Source organism: Malaclemys terrapin, chromosome 17 (genome assembly GCF_027887155.1).
Source record: "Malaclemys terrapin pileata isolate rMalTer1 chromosome 17, rMalTer1.hap1, whole genome shotgun sequence".
Lineage (NCBI taxonomy): Eukaryota > Metazoa > Chordata > Testudines > Emydidae > Malaclemys > Malaclemys terrapin.
Genome location: NC_071521.1, coordinates 5,844,095 through 5,865,637, shown reverse-complemented (window position 1 = coordinate 5,865,637; position 21,543 = coordinate 5,844,095). Strand labels below are relative to the sequence as shown.

At 38.3% G+C, this 21,543-nt stretch overlaps 1 protein-coding gene across 3 annotated transcripts in view; it reads left to right on the top strand.

Moving 5' to 3' along the window:
* Positions 1–235: 235 nt before the first annotated feature.
* CAMSAP1 (calmodulin regulated spectrin associated protein 1) overlaps positions 236–21,543 on the top strand; it is a 44,317-nt gene continuing 23,009 nt past the window's right edge. For 2 of the 3 annotated variants that reach the window (XM_054007633.1, XM_054007631.1), the window contains exons 1-6: positions 236–430; positions 1,197–1,359; positions 14,806–15,068; positions 15,275–15,436; positions 17,314–17,394; positions 18,385–18,417. In XM_054007633.1, coding sequence (XP_053863608.1) covers positions 1,197–1,359; positions 14,806–15,068; positions 15,275–15,436; positions 17,314–17,394; positions 18,385–18,417 — 702 coding nt within the window. In that variant the 5' untranslated portion in view covers positions 236–430. The remainder of the gene's footprint in view (positions 431–1,196; positions 1,360–14,805; positions 15,069–15,274; positions 15,437–17,313; positions 17,395–18,384; positions 18,418–21,543) is intronic. The other variant, XM_054007632.1, reaches the window with a different exon arrangement.

The following is a 21,543-nucleotide window of genomic DNA, read 5'->3' as shown; positions in this document are numbered from 1 at the left end:
ACTCCCCACCCCTCCCATCACTAGGGGATGGTTGCTGGGGCAGACGAGGCAGCCAATGACAGGCTCTAGCCCTTGCGCCTGCGCAGTGCCCGAAAGGCGGGGCCGCTGCCCACGCGAGAGCTAGAGCGCGAGCGCCGGTCCCGCTCCCTTTCCCCGAACGCGGGCGCGAGCCGGTCCCGCCCCCGCCCCCGCCCCCCCTTCCTCGCTAGCAGGCGGCCGGCAGCGCGCGCGCGCTGTCTGGGGGGCTCGAGGCTGAGAGCGAGCGCGGGCGCGCGCCCAGCCAGCCAGCCCCGGGCCGACGGCGGCTCCATAGGTCCGTGTCAGCGGCGCCCCGGGAACCGGCCTTTTAGCCTCCCAGTCCCCTCAGCCCGCGCGCGCTCCGCCCGGGCCCGGGCGCGGCCGGGACATGAAGCTGCCGTAGCCCTGCGAGGTGAGTGGGGGCGGCCGGGCCTACAGGCCGCGGGGGGGCCGGGCCGAGGGCTCCATGGGGAGCAGCCTCCTGGCAGCCAGGTGGGCCGAGGGGCCCCGGCATCCTGGGGGCGCCTTCCCCATCCTCCGCCTGCGGGCGGGTGGGGCTGGTGGCGGCCTCTCCTCAGGGGGAGCGGGGGGTGCTGGTGAGAAATCTCAGCCCGGAGTCGGTGCCTGGCCAGGGAAGGAGCCCGAGGTGCTGCCCCCGGCCTGCCCGCACCCCACCCCGGCCCGGCCCGGCCGGGATTCCCGGGGCAGCGAGCCAGGCGGCGGGACCCGCCTCCAGGTACCTGCTGGTATTGTGAGGCTGTTCCCAGGCCGGGAGGACAGGCAGGTAGGAGATGGAGGGTACCTTGTGAGAGGGCTAGAGATGGAGCCTCCGCTTTTCTTTATCTGAACGGCTGTGATGAATATGGGATTTGTGCCTGTGCCTTGCTGATACGGGCTGGGAACAGCGGCAAAAGGGTGGTGGGGTTTTTTCAGCCCAACTGACTTGCAGGGTTTAAAAGGGGAAGGTGAGTTTACATGTCTTTCAGTCGTGGGTGAATTTTCAATTGCCAAATAGATCGAGCCAATAAACGCCTTTTGAGGGTCTCGAGGCCTGTGTTGTTCCGTCGACAGTATTGTGCCTGGTGTGATGCATTTGAATGAGCTGTTCAGGCTGCTCGTCTTCTATGTGTGTGTGTTTTTAAAATGTAATGGAAACCATGGCATTGTTTTTGTTTTAGATGGTGGATGTTGATGTTTGTGCCGTTGGAGATAGCACCAGAAGAAAAATGGATGCCCTGACAGATAGTGCGGTTGAGATTGTCCCTTTGGAGCTCTATGATTCAGCCAGAGCAAAAATAGCTGCTAATCTGCAATGGATCTGTGCTAAAGCCTATGGAATAGGTAAAATCGCTTTCGTCGGGCAATCGTTCTTGTCTCTATTCTTGCCCTTTTCATCTCCCCTGCCATCACACAAGTAATTAAATCAGGCTTAAATCACCTTTGTTTTCATTATCACTAGTGTGTCAAACCTATTCCTGTGTAATAATCCAGTATTTCATGATGCATCTAATAAGAATAAAGCAAAGAATCAGAATAAACTGGTGTATCAGGAAACCTGACAGTGAACGCTATCTATTGTCACTATGAATGATTTGTACTTCCAAAATGTTATTGTTTTTACTAAATAGGATTTTCCTAAACCGAGCTGTTTGTTACTACCTGCAAACCTTCAGCTCATGTAGGCCTCAAAGGCTTTATCCTGATTCCTTGTCTAGTCATCTTTGCAGATTGGTGCTAAGACCTTGATGCTGTTTTTTTAGTAGATTGTCGTGTTAACTTAAAATTAAAATAAAAGAAGCTATGTCATTTATGAATCTGCTTGTAATGAGTAGCAGACTATTCCCTTTTTCCAAAAATGTGAACAAATCTAATTTATGAGTTACAAATGCATTTATTTACATTCTAGAGTACAGGGGAGGAGGTAGCGTGATAAAGTAAGGGAAGATACTTCTATAAACTGTTTTGTCAGAAACCATTGAAATCCAGAGTTTTCCTATGGCAATAATAAAAATTATGTTGGAACCTTGCAATACTTTCATAGGCATCTGTATCTACTGATTTTTTTCCCTATTGCAGTAGACCTGCTTGTATATTGTGAATTTTTGCTTGCTACCATTTGAACATAAATAGCCATGCTGTATATAAACTTGATAGAATACTTGTCTTTATACAAAACCTAACAAAAAACATGCAAAATCTTGTTTTGGAAAATTAGATAGCCCTGTTAATCTAACTCTAATTTGCCAAACCCTAATATGCTTACTGGATTAACACTAGCTTATTTTGTGACAGGGCTGAGCAAAACAATACATTCCTGCAATTAAATATTTTAAACTGTTTTCAACAAGAATATTGCTTCTAGTGTTTTCAGAACCGTCAATATTTTCTGTCACTTTTGCATTTTTCTACAATTAAGAGTAGAAAAGGGATAGTGATCTTGTTACTTTAAAATGTATTTTCCTTTCTACAGAGTGTGAAGTTACTGCATTTTGTGAGAGGAGTAAAGGGTAAAATAACAATAGTATGATTATCTAAACAAAAAAATTCTGATGCAGCCTTTGGGGGTGTAGATGTAACATAAATGTTGACTACTGCTACCACTATTAATAATTGGATACTCATGAAAACTAAACAGGCATTGTCCTGCATGAATATATTTCAAGTGCTTCAGTTGTTTGTAATGCCTCATTAAAGAGATTTTTAGTGAGTAGAAATAAAACATGCTTTGCAAGTTATAGAGGTTCATTGTTTATATTTTGGCTTTGTTTCAAAAGAAGGACCTAATCCTGCATTAGGATCCACTAGCATAGATCCTGTGGTGCAGAGGAAGGAGGACTGACTGCCTCATGTTTATATTAGCATTAACCTCTGTGGGACTCCGTAGGCTCAGAGATCTGTGCTTATGCCTTAATCCTGCATCAATTTGCTAAATTTGTAGCGTGTACTGGTTAGAGAACTAGCAGTTGTTAAATCAATTGGCCTTTTCTACGCTAAAAATTTTGCCAAAAATTCTTATTTTTATTAAAAACAGTACAGCATTGCCAGTGATAGACGTGGCGGGAACACTTGTGTAGAGAAGACCCCTGTGGCTACTGGCATTTTTTTTCCACTGTCATGTAAACCTGCTTGGATCAAATGTAAATAAGAGTTAATTGTCAGCAACCAGCAGGAGCATTATTTTTACTAGGACTTTCATGTTGCTACCTCTGGTTGGCTTCAATGGGACTAGTTGCAGTGTGTAAAGTTAAGCATGTGCAGAAATATTTGTAGGATCTGGACCTGAGTGAATTTTAGTTAGGTTTTGCTGTGGTCTCTCCACACTGTGATGAATATTAAGATCATTTTTCACAGAATTATAACTTGCATTTAAAAGAAAAACTTGATGGTCTGAAATATGGCATGCAGAATCTTTGATCCAGGGACAAATGTGTTTTTTACAACACTTCTGTGGAAGGATTATTAGAAGTAGTAGTTTCAGGTCTCTCTCTTACCTTAATATCCTTTAAAACTGAATATTTGCAGGCCACCCATCTATAATAAATCTGTGTCTTTTGGATATTGCTATTACTCAGTGGGTTTTTGAGGGGAGGTATAGAGAGGTCAAGATAATTTCATTAGGATTTTTGTTATGCTGACCTGATTTGTAGATGCAGTATATTTTACATCATTCAGAGCAGTTTTGATCAATTTGGTGGAAGAAATAAACAGTTTTCATTTGTAGATTATAAACAGCTTTTGTATGGTCCTGAAATCACTCAATAGACTTCCTTCATTTTTTTTTAAATGAGTACTTAAGGAGAAGCTTTTTTCTGACTTTTTCTGATCTTGCACATGCTTATGCAGGTACTGAATTTTATTCACATGAGTAAAGTTTAAACACATGCTTACATTTTTGCAGGATTGAAAATTTAAATTGGATTCCAATACTGATCATGTCATTTGTCAGCAGTATGCTCAAACTTATCAATTTTAGTTTTTATTTTCCAATATATATTGCACAGTGTGTGTTTGAAGTGATTCTCCTCATCTAAGTTTGTGGTGCTTATCAAAAATGGTACTCATAAAAGAAGAAACTAACTTTGGGGGCGTGACAGATAATTTGGAGTTCAACTGCACCTTTGTGCCTCAGCATTGAAGTACACATGGATCCTAGATTACACCCTCTCATGAAAAGGGGGCCTGGAGTTTGCTTTTCACTGTTCCCCTTCAATGGAGGGGTTTTGGTGGCCATAGATCATAGCAGCCTAGGCACTACAGTAATACTACTACTAAGAGCCTCATTCTCCCCAACTCCAGGCACCTGGAACATTAGTGGGGAAAGGACTCTCCTTTGTGCAGAGGAAGGAATTGACCTGTGTGGATTGTCTCTGCATTGCTGGCCCTCCTGTTTCTGACAGCTCATCTCCTAGCTGCATCCCACCGTGAAATTTGGAAACAGCAGGGGATGGGGCTGTGGACAGTAACATTTCTCTTGTTCTCTCTGCCCTCCTCACAATTTGGGGCGCACTGTCTGAAAGAAGCCTGGATGTGGGTACAATAGTTCAGTAGTTCTCTGCAGAAATTCAGAGGTCTGTGTATGAATGTCTAGATGCTTTCTGACAACAGTCCTAAAGGATGCCTTATCTAGGTGTAATTCAGTGGATCAAGGATGAAGTTTGACCTGAACTGAGCATCCTTTTCATCAGCTGAAACCAAACATTAAAACTAAATTGTATTTTGTGCATCATGCCAATGATTTTATTGACATAGGTACTTTAACATTTCCGATTAGAATATAAAATCAGATAGGCAGGCCCATGAACAGAAGATACTTAGAAATATCCTAGACAGTACAATTTGGAAAAAGGTTTTCTTTTTTAACCGGTTGTATTTCCCCATGCTTCTAACCAGATATTGTGCACAAAACTGACTAAGTAGTTAAGCCTTTCAATGGAACTTTGTCTCCATATGGTGATACAAAAAAAGTTGCTTTGAGAGATATTTGCATTACTTTGCTTTTTCTTTCCTAATCATGATACATCTTTTTCTACGTTGTCTTCAGTGACTTTCTTCCATGACTCTCTCTTTCCTTACATGTTTGTTCTTTCTGTTTTCTTCTTATAAAATCTATCTGTATCATACTCTAGTTCTAGTTTTACTCCATTCTCTTCTACTTCTAACTCCCACATGCTTATTATTTATTTGTATTATGATGGTATCCAACGGCCTCAATGAAAATTGACTCTACTCTGCTGGTGGGTTAGAGATACACAGGAAAACATCATCCCTACCCCAAAGAGCTTAATTTTAGGGCTTGACTACACAATGGGATAACGCGCAAAACAGGGCTGTGATTTCTAAAGCACACTGATGTGCTGTGAATTAATTGGACTGTGTAGCCCTTGCTGGTGCATTCTAAAGTTTACTTAGTGCACTTTAACATAATACTGTTTGAAAAAGTACTATGTTAAAGCACACTAGGAACCTTCAGTGTACACCAGAATGGTCTACTCGGTTCAGTTAATGCACAGCACATCAGACTAGTTACTGCGCTTTAGAAAACACAAGACTGCACAGTGCAGTCTTATCCTACCACATCGATCGTCCCCGATAAGTAAACGTAATAAGAAGTGGAGAGAGGGAAAATAACAGTGATAGTTAACCTAGGTAACAGTGTAATCCTATGTGCTTATGGTTCCAGATCACTTAAACTTTTCACATATATGGAGCTTAAAAATTTTCAAGACATCTACTTAACAAACAAACATTATATAAAATAAAGGGAGGCCCCACTAGCCACAGGGCAATGCCCTGTGGTGAAAGCCAAGCCCCAGTGCCCGCAAGATGCTGAGATTTCTACCACTGCTCTTGCAGTAGTTCCTACTTTGAGATTCTAAGTTTTTAGTGTTAGGCTGGCTAGTAGGTATCTGAGAAATAAGAAGTGCACCAACAGCCTCCTCTGGCTGCTGAAAGGAAGGCCCTCTCTGGCTGTGGGCACGGATTTGTGAAAAAACAAGAGTTTTCTGGGGGGGCGGAATCCTGTTCTTTTCCCTTTTGAACTGCTATTTCACTGAAGTATTTACATGAATATAATATTTGAGAGCTGTGGGTACCAAAAAAAGTGTTCAGTTTTGTCTGCATATCAGCTGTAACTGTTCAAAAATGTTAAAAGGGAGATGTTTTGAACATTAAGGTTCTTGTTATGCCTGTTCGTCTTGTTAGGAAACAATGAAAAAGTTGTCCAACTGTGTAGAAGCACAGAAGGAAAGGGGAATGAATGGGTGGAGTTGTTGGTCATTATAGGGGTGTGGTTAGTGGTTAGAATAAATTCCCTCTGGATGTTGAAGAGGGGAGTAGATGGAGCTGTGAATTTTTATGGGGGCTTGGCTTATTCAAACCTAGATAGGTCTAGAAGGTGGGAAGGACATCTGACCACTTTTGTTTTATGTATAAAGTTGGCAAGGTTATCTTATTGTTTCATGCTTCTGTGTTGAATTTACAAGGTGATGATTTCAGTCTAACTATAGTAAATGTGAAAGCCAATGATCAGTACTGCAAATGGATTATTAATGTTTAGTGATTACCAAATGTTGGTGTATGAATTTCTGAATTAGCATGGCTAAAGTTGAAATAAATGGTAGGAAAAAAATTGAATGGATTACAGTAATGAAAAACTAATTTGCAAGTAAAATGTACATACCATCAAGAGTTAGATGGATAACAGAGTTTTGCTCATCTGAAAGTTCAGGAAATCTTTTTTCATATACTTCAAGATCAGTTGGACTGTTGAATGAAACTTTTCTATTGACAGTGGAAGAGCAGAAAGTTGATGAGATTGTTCTGCAAGTGAGATCTCTTTATGCCATTGTCTTTAAAAACATAGCCATGGTAATTTTAAGCCTCTCTTGGGCTTATCATCATCATCATTCAGGAAAAGTCTGTGATGGTCTTTGGTACCTAAAATATAGCAAAGATCAATTTGTGATTATGCCTTAAACTGACAGGCAAAACTCGAACTTGATAAGAAATTTTCAGCCTTTGTTCATGCTAGCACAAAATGAGCAATTAAAAAAAAAATTAGTGGAGCACTTTGCCCTTGATATACTCTTCCAGACTAAGTTAAACTATCTGGACCACTACTAGAATAGAAAATAGGAAAAACAAAAGAAAGACCTAATAGAATCTACATTGACATTCATTGGTGGAATGAGGAATAACCCAAGAATTGCTATATGCATTTATATAAGAATAATACTTTGCTATTTAATGCTGTCGATTCTTTATCTGACAAGAAACTTTGTAGAATACAGTGTTTCAGTTCCTGAAGATGTCCTCATGAATGTAGAGTAGTATAATAAGGAGATCTTTGCTGTTTAACTAGAAGGATGTAAAGTTTGTAGTTGTCATAAACTTTCATGTTTGGGTGATCAATCAAAGTCACTCAGGTGCTTTTGAAGATCCCACCTTAACTTTCAAAAGCAATTGACGGAAGTTTTAAAGGAACTTGGCAGTCTAAGGATGGTATTTTTGCAGACTCATTGCTTGATTTATGCTGAAAAACATTTGCCAAACTGCAGAGTGAAATGGACCTGATCTTTGTCAGTTTTACTTTACTCTCAGGGTTCTGAATAGCAGCAGTCAAAACTGACAAAACTGGTCAGTTTTCATTTCGCTGAGTCTTGGGAAAACAATGAGCTGTAATAAAGGTATTGGAGCTCTGCAGGTTTAGTAAGACGATACTACATCACTTTACATTTGGAAAGTTATCTTCGTAACCCTCAAGATGAGAAGCTTTAAATTCTTAAATGAAAACTCAGAATCTACAACATAAATGGAAACTTTCACACTTCTTATGAACCTGTCTGTACTGGGCTATCTTGATTATCACTTCACAAGTTTTTTTTCTCTTACTTAATTGGCCTCTCAGAGTTGGTAAGACAACTCCCACCTGTTCATGCGCGCGCTCTCTGTGTGTGTGTGTGTGTGTGTGTGTATATATATATATGTTCCATTCTATGCATCCGAGGAAGTGGGATGTAGCCCACGAAAGCTTATGCTCAAATAAATTTGTTAGTCTCTAAGGTGCCACAAGTTCTCCTGTTCTTTTTGCGGATACAGACTAACACGGCTGCTACTCTGAAGCCTTTCCTTCCTGAGTGTCTACTTGCTAAGGCTAAGTGCATTTTTTTTTTTTCAAACTCTGGCCTATAAAAATGTCATTGCCTCTGTTTAACAGATGGAGAAACAGCCAAAAAACCCTTGGTTGGAAGCACTGTAGTCTGGTGGCTTTCTCAGAGGACTTGTAGGGGAAGGGTCAGATGTGGTTCCTAATTTTGGTTCTGGTACTAGTTGTTGTGACCTCAGCAAGTCAGATAACTTCTGATCCCTTGTTTTCCTGTCTATGAAGCGGCAGTAGTATTTACATACTAAATAATGTTTTATGGTGCTATATAGGGGCAAGTATTACTGGCAAACATGAAATGGAGCTTCTGGTTCCCAGCTCTATGCTAAATCCACTAGATCGTTTGGCTTCAGAGGTGGCATCTTCAAGAATACAAATTTTTCAAAGTAGCTCTTTGCTGTTTTGCAAAGATTCTAAATTACAAAACATTTTTCTGAATATTTGTGAAATTACTACACATTGAAGTTTTACAATTTAAAAACATGCAAATTTCATGGAGGAAGGAAGTCCACAATTAATATTTTACCCATGTTACTTCTATCTACATTTTTAGTTTGAGCACCAAATGCCATAAAAATAACTTTATTACATTTTGACAGTAAAATTGGATCTAGGTCCAGTCCACATCACTCTTGCAACTGTGATAGCAACATCTGTGTACAAGGTTTCTAGCCTGGTTTCCCTGACTGATGTGGGTAGGGTTTTTTCCCTCCCAAATAACATTATTATAGATGACTTAGAGAAGTCTATAATACGGTTCTATAATACAATTATAAGGACAAAAATCTCTTCTAATTGGTCAGGGAAACATTCAGGAATGACTTCAGACCATAATGTGGACAAGGCCTCAATTGCAGAGCAGGAGTGATTAATGCTTTATTGCATTTTAGTGTAGCTTTACGTATACACATGCAGGGCTTACTTAAATGATTGTGTAGACTTACTAATCAGTTAAAATTTGATATAAAATTAGTTTTGCTTGGATTTTGGTTCTCTATCATGCCAGTTTTTCATGGTATCACACCTCAAACAGCATTATACTACGACCTGCTTTTGTAGTTTAGAAGACAAGTCAGATGTTTCAAACTGCTGCATTAATCCTTAACCATGGTGTGTGTGTACGTGTGTGAGTGAGAGGGGGTAAGGAAATTGTATCTTGGGAGTGGAGCGGGGTGGGTGGGTGAGTGGGTGGGTGTGTGGTGGGCGGCGGGGGAGAATCTGGAAAATGTATAGCTGGCTGCTGTTAAATTTGAAGTTATTTTAAAAGTTACTTAAGTAACTTTTTTAAGTGATCTGTTGTATACCAAGTGATTGATTTACACTTAAGACTGTTCACTTTTGGAAAAAACAGAATTCATTAGCGTGTTAGAATAAAAACTTTCTCATCAGGAATAATACAAATTTACTTTTGAGTATTTCTTCTCTGAAAATAGCTCACCTATCTTTCTGCTATACTCACTGGAACAAGAGCACCTAAGATTCTATGCTGCTGAGACTCGAATGCTAAAATAGATTATTACCTCATTATAACTCCTACTGGCATATCGGATTAATTGAGAGAGATCAATAATCTTCTCTCCATAGTGGGTTGTCTAGCAGCTTGTCCATGTAGTTATGCAGACAGGCATTCCCTTGTGAGATTTGCATAAAATCAACGTATGAGGGAGATCCATCCACCTCTTACTTTTTAATGTAGCACATTGGATTTTTAGACAAAATAATATTCACAGAACATGATGAATAAGTGACTCGCCCCCACCCCCATCTGATTTTTCAGATTGCACACTATAGTTCTGCATATTTCTGTAAACAAACATTGTTTTTTGAGCACCTAAATTTGACTAAAACTAGCAATTGGGAGACTATGAAATCCTCTGCCATTGTATTATTAGGAACAACTGATCAAAAAGTTTGATATAAAAAAACAAGTTATTTGTGCAAAATTTTATATGTAGCATTGCTTGTTACTTGAAAACTGGCAACTTTGGGGATTAATATGGTAGTATAGATTTTTTGTTTTAAATATACTAAGTGTTTGGGACTTTTCTGTTTTACAAGGGTATACATTAGTTATTAAACTAATAAGTTCAAATTAGGATTTTTATACTGTATCTTAGATGTAATTAACATTTTTAGAATTAACTCTTTTTTGTATTTATTTTCAGAGAAGTCTAAGGCTTTGTCTACACTACCGTTTATGCCGGCAAAAATTGTTTCTTGGGTGTGGGGGAAAAAACATACCTCTGAGTAACATAAGTTTGCCAGCATAAGTGCTAGTGTGCACAGTGCTATGTTCTCCCACCAACATAGCTAACACAGCTTGTTGGGGTGGTTTTATTACGTTGCTGGGAAAGCAGCTTTTAGTGGCGCAGCTGCATTGGTACAGCTGTGCTGCTGTAAGCTCGCTTGTGTAGATATAGCCTAAATGCATTCACAGTTTATAAAATACTAATATGTGTAAAAGGACACTTAGAAAAGGTGAACTGGACTGTTTGGTTACCTAACTTGTACTTGATTATTGTTTGTTGTTAAAAAGCTGCTTATGAGCACCGGAACACACTTTTTTAAAAAAACAAACAAAAAAAAGCATTGAATTTTTTAATGGGGAGGCAGAGTAAATATATATATGGTATTTCAAAGTTTGTCACTATATGAGGGGTTGTGATGGGAAAAGGTATCTTAAAATTTTAGGATGTTTTTTTGTGTCATTTAAGATTGTACCAGTGGGCTAATACAATTGATCTAATTCTGCTAGCGTATTCCCCACATTTAGGGAGGTGTAAGAATTTTTGAATCCATAAATATTGTGTGTGGGCGGGGAGAAGGGGACAGGAGGTGTGTGTGGTGTTGTATTTGGATGGCTGTGTGCTACATATAGAGATAATTGGCAGTTAGAGATGTGAGACTTTGACTTGTTAGGTTATCTAGCCTTCTCCTTTAAAATGGGTTTTGAACCTTAGAAGTGATGTTTGCTGAGGAAGACAGTCTCTTAGACCAAGGAATACCCCAAATGTGTAATAGTGTGATGTTGCTAGGAAAGCTTTTATTGCCACATGTTTGAGATTAATACTTTACATGTTGCAAAGCCACAAGGGTATTATTAGTCTTCTGAAACTCGTGATAGTAAACATTGTACCATTCATTCTGCATCACATTTTGTCCCACTTAGGTTTTTTAGTTTCCAAATTTTCTGCTTCATTAATCAAGCTAGTAACTAAGGTTCCAGTATTCTTCCTGTGGGTTTATTTTAATGATATCCACAAGAACAGTATAAAGTAAATCTGTATTATAAATACAAAAGCTTACATTGTTACAATTCTTAGGTATTGACTCTAGCTATGAGAGTTGTCAAACAAATCCTGTAAAATTGGTTTAAATTTATAAAGTATCTTGAGAGATTTGGTTCCAAATTTGTTGTTACTAGAATCAGTGGTTAAAAATCCTGTTGAGTTGAATGGGGGTAATATCAAGTCCATCCGGAGTTAATGTTGCCTATCATGTTTATATGTTGTATGTTTCTATTTGTAATTTGTTAAAACTGTGACAGGCCTTAGCATTTAGGCATTAAATTGATTAAACTTCCTTGCATTTTTTTCTGAAGGAATATTCTTACTTCTAACTCTGATATATATATGGTACAAAAATCCTAGAAAACTAGACTGGACAAACATTGCTATGGAATTAATCTGTAACATTAAAGAACAGCAGTAAACATCAAATGATTTTTGGTACTGATGTGCAGATTGAAATTATTTCTAGCTTTGACCTTCATGTTAATTGTTCGGAACAGCAGACGGTGATGTTTTTGGATGGATTGTGGACTGCGTACTATACTGCCCATCATAAACTGGGGCAAATTAATTCTTCTAATTGCCTTTAAAATATTTTTCTTAAAACTCAAACCAAAAATCTTAGGGTGGCATTATAGAAAGCTAGGTAAACAGTGCTGCTGTACTTTACATTGCTAAATATGCAGTCGCTTTATTCAGATGGGGACCTGAAGGGATATCATCAAATTGAAAACTAAACTACTCTTTTTCAAAAGTGAAGTTAAAAGTAGTTTCATGTACTACACTTATTCTGGGCCCTTCTGCCAATTTTTGTGGTTGTACAGTCACATTTTCATGTCTTTGAAATGTTTTTCTCTTCTATTGCCCTGTCAAAACCCACCAAAATTGTGAACTATATAGGGAAATCAGTGAAAAGAACTATACATAAAGTGCTTTCAAATGCACAAAGAAAAACCAAGCAGAATTTTCTGTAATCTTTTATAGTAATCTTAGATGTTACTTGTAATGATAGCAGGTACAGGGCCCAGTACAGTTGGCACCCCAATCTGGGTGAGGCCTCTAGGTGTTGTTGAAATATAAATACTAAATAACGTTAAAACGTTTTTTAGACAGAAGGGTTTTTTTAAGAAAGTTACCTTTTAAAAAGAAACACACCCATTGTTTCCATCCACAAATCATTGCAGTGAACGGTTCTTCTATCTATTAGAATGCTAGAGAGAGCATTTGTGTTTAAGCACAAACATCTGAATTAATTAGACTACCGCAGTTTCTGATCTTTCGTCCTTCCCTTGGAACTGCAGCTCTGGATTTTTCCTGAAGCTAGTAATCATTTTTAATTTGAGCTATGGCTCACCCATATTATAACACTAGCCTGTTAAGTGTAGGCAGAGCTGAAATAATTTTAACTAGATTTTAAGTCTTGAGTCTGGCAGAGTTTAAAAACTCTTCCTACTATAAATCTGTAAATTAAAGGATGGCTGCTAAAAGGAAGCTGTCAAGAAGATTGAAACAAAAACTTAATGTTCGTACTGGTACGTTAGTTGTCCTAGGTGAGCAAATGCATTCTGAGCTATTGGAAAAAACAAACAAACTTGACTTACAGTTACAGAGTTTTAGGAATGTAACTGAATAAGAAATTGTTAAATCTGGTCACTTTTAATATAAGAATTATCTAGCTTTTGACTTCATTTTTCAGAGGGTCTTTAAGAACTATGTGATATGAAAAGCTAATAGAAATTTAATATTTTCCACTTTTTTAATGGGGCAGTTATTAAACCACTTGCAAATGCATTACTGCAGAGATTCAGGGTTCCAGGTGGCTGTAAGGATTTTAAACACTGTCATGTAACCCTGCCTAGACACAGTGTTAAAAATATAGCTGATCACTGGTGCTTTGTCTATACTAGGGTGACCAGATGAAGGGAAACAAAATATCAGGACACATTTGGGGCGGGGGGGGGGAGGGGTGTGCCAAAAAAAAAAAAGCTGAGTTAGTCCCACCGGCAGAGCAAAAAAAAAAAAAAAAAAAAACCCGCTGCCGGTGGATATCGGGACAAATTGTGTCCTGACCAAAGATCGGTCGGGACGCGGGACGAACCCCGATATTATCAGGACGTCTGGTCACCCTAGTCTATACCAGCACTGCTACTGTGGAGCTGCACTGATAGTAGCAAATGTAGGAATTTTAAGAGAAAAAATCCTACTGTAGACAAGGCTGAAGTCTTCTGCATTCATAATTTAAAATGTATGTAAATTACTGTGCTCGGGGTCCGGTGTTCAAGTTTAAGAAAACATTAAGATGTCAGATGTGAAAACTGTGTTGCTTCATGCTGAAGGCAATGAGGTGATTATTGGAAATCCCAGTTAAATAGCTTTTCCTTCATATATTTGCACTTAAATAAAAAGGGCTTCAAGAGTAATATTGTTTTAGCTTCCGTGCCTTCATTATGTTGAAAAAAAGTTTTGTTTTTTTTAAAGTGCCAACACTAAGATTAATCAATTTTGTAAACAATATATAAAGCAGCTGAGATTTTTTTTTATCCGATTCTGGGCTTTCTTGGTAACTGGTGCTATTTAAGCTTTATGTATGTTTCCCGTCACATAAGCCTTAATCCTGGAGTATACATTTTTTGAGCCTCCTTTTTCATGTGGTTGTGTTCATCCAACCCCTCTTAATAATTGAGCACTAAATAATTTAAAATACAGTGGAAACCTCTTTACTACGCGCAGATGCTTGTGGGTGCTGTTTGAATTAACCTACAGTTTTGTTTTGAAACCGTGTATTTTGTACATCTGCGATAAACTGCATCTATAGCCTGGATGCTCTGAATAAATGGTTAACAATATTACTCTTAATTTTAATTGTAAATCTCTCATGCGCTACCCACCACGTACATAGCCCTTGGTTCAGAAGAACCTTCCTGTTCAGGGAAGCACTTAAACGTGTGTTTAAGTCTAAATTAAATCAGTGGGACTTAAATATGTGCTTAGGTGCTTTCCTGAATTGAAGCCCGTGTGATTTAAGAGAGAGAAGTGGTGCATTGGTTTTTAATGTAACAGTATTGTGTATAGAAGGAGGGAATGATGTATGTTGCTACTTTAATCAAGCGCATGCTGTTAAATCTAATTGAAAACAATTCAGTATATAAAACTACAGACTTCATTTTATTTCTCATTCAGTATTTTTCTTTTTGGTTGCAAAATGAACCACCCAGTTTGTTTTTAATGTATATGTGTTTTCTCTCTTTCTCATGTTAGTTTTGAATTCAGGTGCGAAGTTTTCACTTTTGCTTACAACTGAATCCACTTGTTTGAGACTCTTCCTCTTTGTTTCAGATAATATCCCAGAAGAGCTGAAGGACCCATTTTACATAGACCAGTATGAGCAAGAACATATTAAACCACCTGTCATCAAGCTGTTGCTGTCCAGTGAGCTATACTGTCGTGTCTGTAGCCTCATTCTAAAAGGGGATCAGGTGGCTGCTCTGCAGGGACACCAGTCAGTGATTCAGGCTCTGTCTCGGAAAGGGATTTACGTCATGGAGAGTGATGATACCCCTGTCTCTGAATCTGATCTCGCCTGTGCACCGATCAAAATGGTTAGCTTAAAGTTCAGAGATGGATTTAATCATTAAATCTCACCCTTGACTTTGGGGATAGATAATGGAGTAAAGAGCTTTTCACCTCTAGGTCGCTAGTCTCAGCACTCTTTCATGCAAATATATTGTAAATACAGTTAGAATATGTAAAGGTGTTTATTTCTTGATGTATGTTTGACTGCAAATACTTTTGGTTTGCTCCTTAGAGTTCTCATATGGCAATGATTGATGCTCTAATGATGGCATACACTGTAGAAATGATCAGCATTGAAAAGGTGGTTGCTAGTGTCAAACGTTTTTCTACGTTCAGTGCCTCAAAAGAACTACCCTATGATCTGGAAGATGCAATGGTTTTCTGGATTAATAAGGTAAAACTGATATTTAGAAAAGATTGCTTACTTCTAGAAAATGGTAACTTCTAAAATGATTGTTAAAAAGGGCTTGATCGGTGCTTTCTTCATGTTTTGTTGGGCTTCCATTGCCTCATACCCTCTTCTGATATGGAAGAAAACTATTTATTTTGAATTACTTTAGAATGTCTTGGCTCTGCACAGTAGCAGTGAGCCAACCACCTGTATTCCTGGAGTCATACCAATAGTAGTTATTGCTTCCTTTTTGTGCACCTGCAGCTTTTTTAGATTTCTTCCTTCTTGGCTTCCTCATCCCCGTCCAAATGCAAATCAATGTTTGCCAAGAGGAAAAGGACAAGACTAGTAGGGGAAATACATTTCCTTTTTTTCTTAATGGCACAATGGTTGATTTTGTTATCTTTTCAATATAAATCAAATTAGAAGATACTGCAGTTGGTCTGTTTCCACCTAAGCTACTTGACAACTGTCTTTCAGGCACACTGTAGGAAAAAATATTTTTTAAAAAACATTTGTGTTTTAAAATTGTAAATGGAGGTTAAACCAATATTTATTATCAGGTTAGAATCTGCCAAATAGGAGTTGGAAATAAAATTGATTGTAGATACTAACATACCAGATGATTTTTAGTAGTGGAAACTGTTGCTATTAAGAATACTGCTAATTAAAGATGCAATTTTTAAAAGTGTTAGAAGAGAGGGGTTTGGAAGAGATGGCCTATGTTGGTTTAATTTTTAAACCTGGAAGTAGTATATGCAACGTAAAAATAAAAATCCCTTTTCTAAAAGAGAATCAAGTAACTTTGTGATATCATTTGTTTGGTACATGAGGAAAGCATATTGTTTCATGTTCACTAGCCAGATAGATTTGATTTTGAATATATTCTACTTTAACCACATATGAAACTTTTCAGAGGCTATCAGTTTAGAGTTTATACATGAAACCCTTGAGCAGTAGTATTACTGTTTCCTTTACATTCCACACTTCCTCCTCCCACAGATTTTAGTGCAGTACTATACATCTTGTATTGGATAGAAGGTTAATAGTAAATCTGTCTAGGAATTTTTTTTTTATAAAAACAAATTTTCAAGAAATCAGGAAGCTGGTCTAGATAATAACTTCTCAGATTTTTTTATTTGCACAAAACTTTTATTCAAAAGTAACTTCTCGGGTTATTAATCCACAAATTGTTCTAATAACTTTTGCATTCTGTCAGAATTGTGCTCTGTTGCCAATGGGTAAGAAGTTCAGCTATACAGAGGAGTGGGAAGAGACCATTATTTAAGAGATTTGGGAACTATTCATTGAACTAACTGGTCCCTGCTTTTGTTCTTCAACAACTTGTCTGTCTGTGGCTGCACTGAAACTATTTAAAGAAAGTCAGTTTCTACAGCGCTAATTTTATAGTACAGGCAACCGCAATACAACTAGAGGAGAACAGACTCCTTTATTGTGTAACAGTGGTATACACAATGAAAGCTGAAAGTTAATTGAATTATTGTAGTTTATATTGTAGAAACATGCCTGCCTCTCGCAGGAGAACTAAGAATGTAAATTTATGCTTGCAGCACTTTCACTTCTAAGTATTTATTTTAAATACATTTGAACATTTTTTGGAAGAAATTACTGTATTATGGCTATATTACTAATTAAGCAATTGTATTTGCAAAGCGGTACCTTACGTTGCTTCAAGCTTACCAGTATCAGTGGAATGTCAGTTGAATTTAGAAGCAGAGTTAAAAAAAAAAAAAATCATGAGTATTATGAGTCATATTTCTGCAATGGTGGAAAACAAAGTTTGATCATTATGTTAAGTGATGACTTCTGGAAATTTGGTATGCAATTGCATTATTATTATCTTTTCCCTACTATTTTAGGTGAACCTTAAAATGAGAGAGATAACAGAGAAAGAGGTCAAATTAAAACAGCAATTACTGGAAAGCCCAGGTCACCAAAAGGTAAAATATATTTAATTTTCTTAGTAGCTGAATTATGAACATTGTCAGTTAAAACTGAAATTATGCTGTGGAATCAGATATAAATGAGTTTCAGTACTTTTTTTAATAAAATTGATATGAGGCATCCTCCCCAGTGAAATTCATTTGAGATTTTGTGTATACAATTTGTTTTCTATTTATCTGCAATGCCCTTACTTCCCTTTAATCCCGTTAGTGCCTTTTGACTTATCTTTTTAAGTTTTGGTTAGTATTGAAATAGCATGTTCAACCTTTGAATGCTGTGTTTTTGGTAAATACAGTTCAATTTCAATACCACAAAACATATGTTTTTTGAAGTCCTTTCAGGCACAGATTCTTTGTGTATAAAAAGACTATAGCAAGGAAATTCAGGAGGTTACTCTAATAAGTATGTACTAAGCATTTGAATGGTATATCTGTGTGTGTGTGCAATTTTTACCCTATTCCCCCTTAACTTATGTTACAATGCACTATTGTTGCAAAGATATAGTACACTTTCATTACTGGAGAATGTAAAATGGATTTTCCTCAAATATAAATAAATATAATACTGATACATTGAGATTATGTCTTAATGAAGCCTAAAAAATAGCTTTCTTATGCTTATCCCTCAAATTGGCACTGTTGAGTAATTGTAATAGGCATAAATGAGGCAAAGATGTTTTACTTTCCATATTGAGGAAGAGTTACTATTTTTTCAGATCCTTTGACACAGAATAATATGCTTCAATTTTAAAGGTTTATGTACTGTTTTTAATTTACAAGTGGTCTTGAGGATCCTGCTAACAATTTGGCTATCAGTTGAACATCTTGGATTTCACTGTAATATTTTAAAACTGATCTTTTGGACTAAAATCCCTCTAAAATATGAAAGTGTTTGTTGCTTAAGTGCATTTAAGTATTACTGTGTATAACTTGCTCTGCTGATGTTCCTCTCCTATTCCTACATTCCTTTCCTTGCTTCCTGAGCAGTCTCCTTCCAAATGGTATTGGAAATTAGTACCTGTAAGTGAACTACTTTTACGCCAGTTGTCTTCCACAAAACCATTGCTTTTAAACTTTTTCAAAGTACTTGCTTCCATTAAAATGCTCATTAGACAAAAAAGTTAAAAACCTTTCTAGTTAAGGTTTTTGGAAATAAAGTTTAGTTTCCATAACATGATTTTACATATTGTACATACAGCATAATCATCACTATGCAGCATTTTAGAACTTCAGACTTGTGTTAGAAATACAATAGTGAGGGATGGGGTGAAATAAGATTACAGTAAGAGAAAACTAGAAGTTGCAGGAATTGTGCTTTTTGCTCAAGGTAGACAATTATTTATTACAGCACTAAGGTGATATAAAAACTGGTCAGTTTAAATTTAATAGGTACTTAAGTTTTGTAGTAATTCATTAGATGCATTTCTTGCACTCCCTTTTATATAACGCTTTGCAGCTATAACTTTGCTAAAAAAAAATTCAAACTATTTATTAACTTTCTGCTTATTTAACAATAACACCCTTAGACTCCTAACCCAGTTAATAGAAGGCTTGAGCCTTCCCTTGCCGGTGTCTACTCTGTTGGTAACCCAGCAAATGTCAGACACCATTGTCCGGTGAGGTGAGTTAGAAGACATGATGGTAAAACACTTGAACACTAAGCTACTGCAGCTGGTGGAAGTGCATCCTTGGTGATTTAATGAAAGTAGAGGCAACATACTAGGGAGAAACATAATTAACATATTTTTAGGCCTGATCCAGGGAAACTTTCCTTCCACCTGTTGGCAGAAGTGCCTACATGAAAAATGAGTTGTTTTTTTGTTTGTTGTTTTTAATGGAATTGAACTTATATTGTACAAACCTACTTGCTTTTGGCTGGGGTAGCAAGCTGTATGAATAAGCCCCTACCAAATTCACGGCCATGAAAAAAGCATTACAGACTGTGAAATCTGGTCTTCCTCTGTAAAATCTGGTGTTTTTGTGTGCTTATCCTATACTACACAGATTTTACAGGGGAGACCAGCGTTTCTCAAATTGGAGGGCCTGAGTTGCAGGGAGTCACAAGGTTATTTTATGGGGTCATAGTATTGCCACCCTGACTTCTGCACTGCCTTCAGATCTGGGTGGTCAGAGAGCAGTGGCTGTTGGCTGGGCACCCAGCTCTGAAGGCAGTACCCTGCCAGCAGCAGCATAGAAGTAAGGGTGGCAATACCATACCATGTCATCCTTCCTTCTGCGCTGCTGCCTTCAGAGCTGGGTGGCTGGAGAGTAGCAGCTGCTGACTGAGGGCCCAGCTCTGCAGGCAGCAGACAGGTGGCAATATAATATCATATGCCATCCTTACTTCTGCATTGCTGACTTCAGAGTTGGGCTCTCGGCCAGCAGATGCCGCTCTCCAGCTGTACAACTCTGAAGACCGTGCCACCGCCAGCAGCAGCACAGAAGTAAGGGTAGCAGTACCGCAACCTCTCCACAATAACCTTGCAAACAACCCGCCTCCCCAAACTGCTTTCTGGGTCAGGACCCCTACAATTACGACACTGTGACATTTCAGATTTAAATAGCTGAAGTCATGAAATTTATGCTTTTTAAAATCCTGTGACCATAAATTGACAAAAATGGACCATTAATTTGGTAGGGCCCTATATATAAACTTTCTGTGTTCTCCTGTTCCTCAGTTCCTCCTTGGCTGTGATATCCCTTCCCTTTCTCTTACAGTATTTGCTTTGTTGTTCATCATTTTCATCATCTTGGGAGTATGGGAACCATCATCTTGATTGTAAACTGGAAAGAGCACCAAATTTGGGAGGGGAGGGCACAGTAAATGCAGTTGCTCATCCCTCAGCCATTCCTGTGTTTCTGCAAAGAACTGCTGGTTTGCTCAGTCCCACACACACCATTCCCACCTTTTATTTGTTTGAGCCAAATATGAGGTCCAAATTAAATTATTTAAATATCTGAAATAAAGAAGTATGTCATAGGGTGGTCAAATCCGTACTTTTACCCCATACCCATGACTTGTCTGTCTGTACCACAAGTGACACTGTAGTCAGGTGTTTACCTAGTACTTCATACCCAGACTAAAACAATGGTACTTCACACTAATTGCTCTCTTTGTTTTGAAGTGGCCTGAAAAGTAAATTAATTTGAAAGATCCTAAAACAGGAAAAAGTATGAAACTTTTAAAACCTAGTGCTGATCATGTCTATAGACGATCCTTAGTTTGTCCTGAACCTAAATAATGTGTCCAGAAGACTTTTTGAGCTGTATTCTCTGGTCTTGACCAGAAGTGTTTGATGCAGGTCCAAAGGGATGCAGTAAGGTGGCTGTAGGTAGTCTTTGCCCCTTCCCAATCCTCAGTCTGCCAGGCTAGTTGCTGACAAATTAGAATGGCCTTTAAGATCAGCTGGATGCAGGGATAGGTGACATAGGAGCAGCAGTGGCAACCCTGAATTCCCATACACTGGGAATTCTCCAATGGCTGGACATGCTGCTTTTAGTGTTGCTTTATGCTACCAGACTTCATAAAACAGGCGGATTTCATAGGAGAGTTAGGGGCTCCCATTTTTTCTGCCATAATGATGTTGCAGTCACCAAAAAATAGATTGAAAATTTCAATGAATTATTTTATATATATTTTCATTTTAGGATATAATATTTCATGCTTAATATCAATCCAAATGCGTGTTTGAATTTGACTGTGCTTATCTGAGATCCATGCTCTGTGCTGCTTCAAGAGAGCAGTCAAAATAACTATTTATATTCTGTTAATACCTAAAAGCACCCAGCTGAGGTTGGGGCCCTATTGTGCACGGCATTGTACAAGCACATAGCAAGGAACAATCCCTGCCCAAAGAACTTGCAGTTTAAATAGTCAAGACACGCAGAAGGTGTGAGAGGAAACAGGCACAGAGCATGGAAGTGACTCGCCCAAAGTTTCAAAGCAAGTCATTGGCAGAGTGAGGAATAGAATCTCCTTGACTCCCAGTCCAGTGCTCTGTAGACCACCCTGGACTGTGTGTCCTCCATTATGTCACTTTCAATGCTTTAATTTTAGAACGGGGATACTCCACTCTATGCTGAAATTAAACAGTCATTTCAGCACAGAAGACGCAGGTTTAAGAGAATAATGGATTGAAAATAATG